General features: G+C 48.1%; 1 protein-coding gene across 1 annotated transcript; it reads left to right on the forward strand.

Moving 5' to 3' along the window:
- The first annotated feature begins 1,130 nt into the window (after positions 1 to 1,130).
- LOC142741486 (uncharacterized) lies at positions 1,131 to 2,865 on the forward strand. The gene is made up of 2 exons (XM_075850857.1): positions 1,131 to 1,993; positions 2,109 to 2,865. The coding sequence occupies exons 1-2, from the start codon at positions 1,893 to 1,895 to the stop codon at positions 2,770 to 2,772; spliced, it is 765 nt and encodes a 254-aa protein (XP_075706972.1). The 5' UTR covers positions 1,131 to 1,892; the 3' UTR covers positions 2,773 to 2,865.
- The last annotated feature ends 2,243 nt before the right edge of the window (positions 2,866 to 5,108 follow it).

A 5,108-nucleotide genomic window follows, 5' to 3' on the forward strand; every position in this document is an offset into this window, starting at 1 on the left:
TTTGCATAGTTTTTTTGAACATTATTTTATTTTTCTAGGACGTTACAAGGCTTAGAACTTTAGCAGCAATTTCTCAAATTTTCAAGAAAATTTCAAAAGGCGATTATTGCAGGGACCAGTTCAGTTCTGAAGCGGCTTTGAGGGCCTTATGTACTAGATAGACCCCATAAATCACCCCATATTAAAAACTGCACCCCTCAAAGTATTTAAAACAGCTTTCAGAAAGTTTCTTAACTCTTTAGGCGCTTCACAGGAATTAAAGCAAAGTAAAGGGGAAATTGACAAATTTTATTTTTTTTGCTGAAATTCATTTGTAATACATTTTTTTTCTATAACAGAAGGTTTTACCAGAGAAATGTAACTCAATGTTTATTGCCAAGATTCTGCAGTTTTTAGAAATATCCCACATGTGGCTCTAGTGTGATAATGGACTGAAACACCGGCCTCAGAAGCAAAGGAGCACCTAGTGGATTTTGGGGCCTCCTTTTTTTAGAATATATTTTAGGCACCATGTCAGGTTTGAAGAGGTCTTGTAGTGCCGAAACAGTGGAAATCCCCCAAAACTGACACGGTTTTGGAAACTACACACCTCAAGGAATTTATCTAGGGGTACAGTTAGCATCTTGACCCCACAAGTCTTTTGCTATATTTATTGGAGTTTGTGTGTGAAAGTGAAAATCTACTTTTTTTCTGAAAAAATATTAAAAAAAAAAAATATTTGCAAAGAATAAAGAATAAAAAGCACCCCAAAACTTGTAAAGCTACTTCTCCCGATTACGACAATACCCCATATGTGGTACTGAACTGCTGTTTGGACCCACGGCAGAGCTCAGAAGGGAAGGAGTGCCATTTGGATTTTGAAGCGCAGATTTTGCTGGATTGGTTTTCAGCGCCATGTCGCGTTTGCAATGCCCTGGAGGGAGCAAGACAATGGAAACCTCCCAAAAGTGACCCCATTTTGAAGACTACACCCCTCAAGGAATTTTTCTAGGGGTATTGTTAGCATTTTGACCCCACAGTTTTTTTTGCTGAATTAGGCCTCGTTTACACGAGCGTATTATACGCGCGTGCGACGCGCGTGCTTTTCACGCGTGTCGTACGCACCTATAATAGTCTATGGGGCTGTTTAGACGATGCGTGTATTTTGCGCTGCGTGAGTGCGTTGCGTAAAACTCACGACATGTTCTATAATCTTGCGTTTTTCACGCAACACGCACCCATTGACTTCAATGGGTGCGTGAAAACAACGCATGCCACACGGACGGTCCTGCGTTGCATGCGCGAAAAACACGCAAGAGCTGTTATGTCCATTCTAATTAGTCTATAAAGCTACACAAAGCTTCTCCAAACCAGGAAGTGCCTGCCTTTCAAGTGCGAGGGGGCAAGACTAGCCAGTGCCAGGAGAGTTGTCTGGGGATATTTTGGAGTGTTTCACAGCCACATACTACAGCCATGCCGCGCGGGATGGATGTGGAGCGCCTCATTCTTTTTATCCAGGAGCATCCAGCAATATGGGATAACAGATGTGAGGAGTATCACAACAGGACGGTGAAGGAGGACGCATGGGAGTTGGTGGCCAAAAACCTCTTTGGGCAAGAGTGGGAGACAGGCCGAACCCGTGACCGCACTCGGTTGGGTGAGTACCTTGCATTTTCTGTCAATGCCTGTCATGCCTATAGAAAACCTGGGCCCTGTATGTGTATTGCGCACATGAGCACGAGAAACTTTGGTGGAGCAGGTGCTTCGCACGTCCCACCGCATTGCCATTGCAGGGCCCTTCATTTTGTAGTGAGAGGTGATAGTTCTGATGGCGTGTTTTGTTTTTGTTACATACACCAGTCCAAGATATCAAGACACGGTGGCGGAGCTGCCGTGATCAATTCAGGCGAGAGATGGGTGACAAGGGACGCAGCGGAGATGGGGCATCTCGCAAACGGCCCTACATTTATACGAAACAGCTGATGTTCCTGAAGGACATCATGGATATGCGCACGTAAGCATTTATGTCGTTGCATGAGTGTACTGTGTGTTTGTCCAGGTCCTGTCTGTCAACGTGTTGTTGTGGGCATTGTTAGATTTTGTACTCATAATTTTTTGCCTCCTTGTAGAACCACCGACAATTTGGAGGATACAGCAGAGGAGACTGACGTGGGGGAGTCTGTGGCCGAAGCCCCTGCTCCCAATATCCTGCCACCCAGCCCCGAGCCGACACCCCAGGAGCCCGCACCAGGCCAGTCAGAACGGCCGGTTGGCTCTCCAGCCCAGGAGCGGCCCGTGCGAGCCCGCAGTCGGCGTCTTCGTGCCCCACAGCCCTCCACATCTGCCCAGGTGGATACGCGGGTACTCGAGTATTTGAGGCGAGCCGCAGAGGAGGATGGCAATGATGCCTTTGGCCGCAGCATTGTGCCCCTCCTACGCCTGGTGCCGATGGACCTTATGGGCCGTCTGCAGGCGTCGATCGTCACATTGATCGACGCTTGCAGACCGCCACACAATCCCCATCCGTGTTTCACGGCAATCGAGCAGTGGCGAAATACTTACATGCCGCCACCCACGGCCCAGGTGCCTGGCCAATTTCACCCTGTTCCCCATATGGCCCGTCCGCATCCATACATGCGCCCTATGGCTCCCCACTTCGCGGGGCCCACATTCCAGCCACCACATCAGCACCACTATGCTGGCCAGGAACAACCTACCCAGCTCCAGGTCCAGCATAGTGGTGCTGAAATGCAGGCATATGCCTCCCCAGCCCAACTATACCAACACCTCTGAGTGTGTTGGTGCCAATATTTCTGGACGGCACTGTTGTGTGTGGTGCAGGCCTGGCCACGTATATTGTGTGATCCTGTTTTTCGTTTGGATTTCGTTACACCATGTTGGTGTGTTATTTTTTTACCCAAAAATTTGGGATTGGTCCGAATCCCTTAATAAAAAAAAAAAAGTTCATGGTTTTGTTTCGTTTTATTATTCTTTTCGACCACCCAACAGAAGGTTTGGCACACATTTCCTTAGCCTACACTCTCACACACTTCTGGCCTTTTGGACCAATGCATGGACATGTGATATGAGGTTTTAGTTAATCTCTCGTGGTTTGACATGGCTTGAAAGGGATTCCAAAGTTTAGGTCCTGCCATGGGCCCTGAAGCAAAATAAGTACACTTGCAATTGGACTTCCCTAACTGCAGTCCGCACAACAGGATATATGGGCAAAGTAAGTCGGCAACTGTGTAAAGTCCTGCTCAAACCCCGAGAGATATAAGCTCGCAACCCGCGTCAAGGGTCCTCATGTTTTGCGAGTCCCTACCCCAACCCCAACACACAAAAGAAACAAAACAAAAAATGCCCACATCTCAGGTCGGTAGTGAAGCGTCAAAAGAACATTCACCCCTTCACAGGTCATCAGCCCCCCACGGTGCTGGTCCAGATGGGCACTCAAAATATGCCGCCAAAGTATCACGAACTCGAAGGCCGGAGGAGACAGATCGCCCTAGAGGAATCACCGGGACATTGTCAGTGGTGTCTGCGTGTGTTATGATATAGTCAGCATCAAAGTTTGCATCATTAATGCGGCAGAAGTTATGCAGAACTACACCCGCTTGGATAACACGTGTGACATTATGCATGGACAATTGCATTGTTGACAGAAAGACACGCCACCTGTTCGACATAATGCCAAAGGCACATTCGACACATCGCCGAGCTCTGCCCAGGCGGAGATTGAACATGCGCCTACGGTCATCCAAGCCCCTTCTTGCAAAGGGACGCATGACTTGCCTTGTGAGTGCGAACCCCTCATCTGCCACGATTACATACGGGATTGGGGGCCCGCTGGAGCCTGGGAGGATGGAGGGTTCCGGCAACCCCAGTCGCCTATTCACGAGTCGCTTCCCCATTCTTGATGTACGGAATATGCGGGCATCTGCCGAGCTTCCATACGAGCCAATGTCAACAATAGTGAAACAATAATTAGTGTCCGCCAAGGCTAACAATACCATGGAAAAATACTGCTTGTAGTTATAGTATTGCGAGCCACTGCGTGGGGGCTTTCTCACACGAATGTGTTTGCCGTCAAGGGCACCAATGCAATTTGGAAATTCAGTAGCTCTAAGAAATCCCTCTGATATACTTAGCCACTGTTCTGTCGTGGGCTGAGGCATGACCGTGCTCTTTAAACTCTGCCACAACACGACACAGGTGGATGTGACAATGAACGAAATGGTGGTCACTCCCAAAAGAAATTCAAAATGCAACGAATGATAACTATTGCCTGTGGCCAGAAATCTAGAAAATAAAGAGAAAGAAAAAGAAAGGAAGAACACATGTTAGTGGGGGGCTGGTAAAGCAGACAGCGGCATGGACTAAGTTATAGCAGCTTCATACATACCTCAAGGTCACAAGCAGACGTTCCTCGGGCGAAATGCAGCGTCTCATGTTCGTATTCTGGAAGGTGAGACCAGAGCGAGTTTGCTCAAGCAGAAGGTCAAATGTGGCCACAGACATGCGGCAGAAGGCTCGAAATTTGTCGGGATGCCGGCGTAAGTCCTCAAACAGGGTATGGAAATGCCCTTTTATTGTACGTTGGGCCACAAGTGGGTGAACCCAAATGCGACTTCTTCCAGGCGTGTGGTGCTGCAGCATGTGTCGGCGCTGGCCAAACCGACGTGAGATCATCCAGAGAAGAAGCACACGCGCCAGTGCTGGCGAAGCCATAATAGTTGGGTGTCAAAGCGATTCCAATTTGAAGGGAAAAACAAACACTGTGGTTTCTGCAGAGGCGGAAATAACCTTGCAAACAGATTTCTACCAGCAAGCAGGGGTTGGGCCAGCTGGCCTATTTGTAGGCGGCCGTCCCACTAATCCCCTCTGCGTTTTTTACGCGCGATGCAAACGCTTGTCGTGCGCGCGTTTAAAACGCAACAAGGCTGCGTATACGCAGTGCATACGCCATACAAACGCGCGCAAAACGCAGCGTTTTTTGCGCGCGCAAAACGCACACGCTCGTGTAAATGAGGCCTTAGGCAGTGAAAATGAAAATCTACTTTTTTCTGAAAAAACATAGAAATGTTTAATTTTTACAATGAATAAAGGAGAAAAATCACCCCAAATTT

This window comes from Rhinoderma darwinii, chromosome 2, assembly GCF_050947455.1.
Source record: "Rhinoderma darwinii isolate aRhiDar2 chromosome 2, aRhiDar2.hap1, whole genome shotgun sequence".
In the NCBI taxonomy this organism is placed as follows: Eukaryota; Metazoa; Chordata; class Amphibia; order Anura; family Rhinodermatidae; genus Rhinoderma; species Rhinoderma darwinii.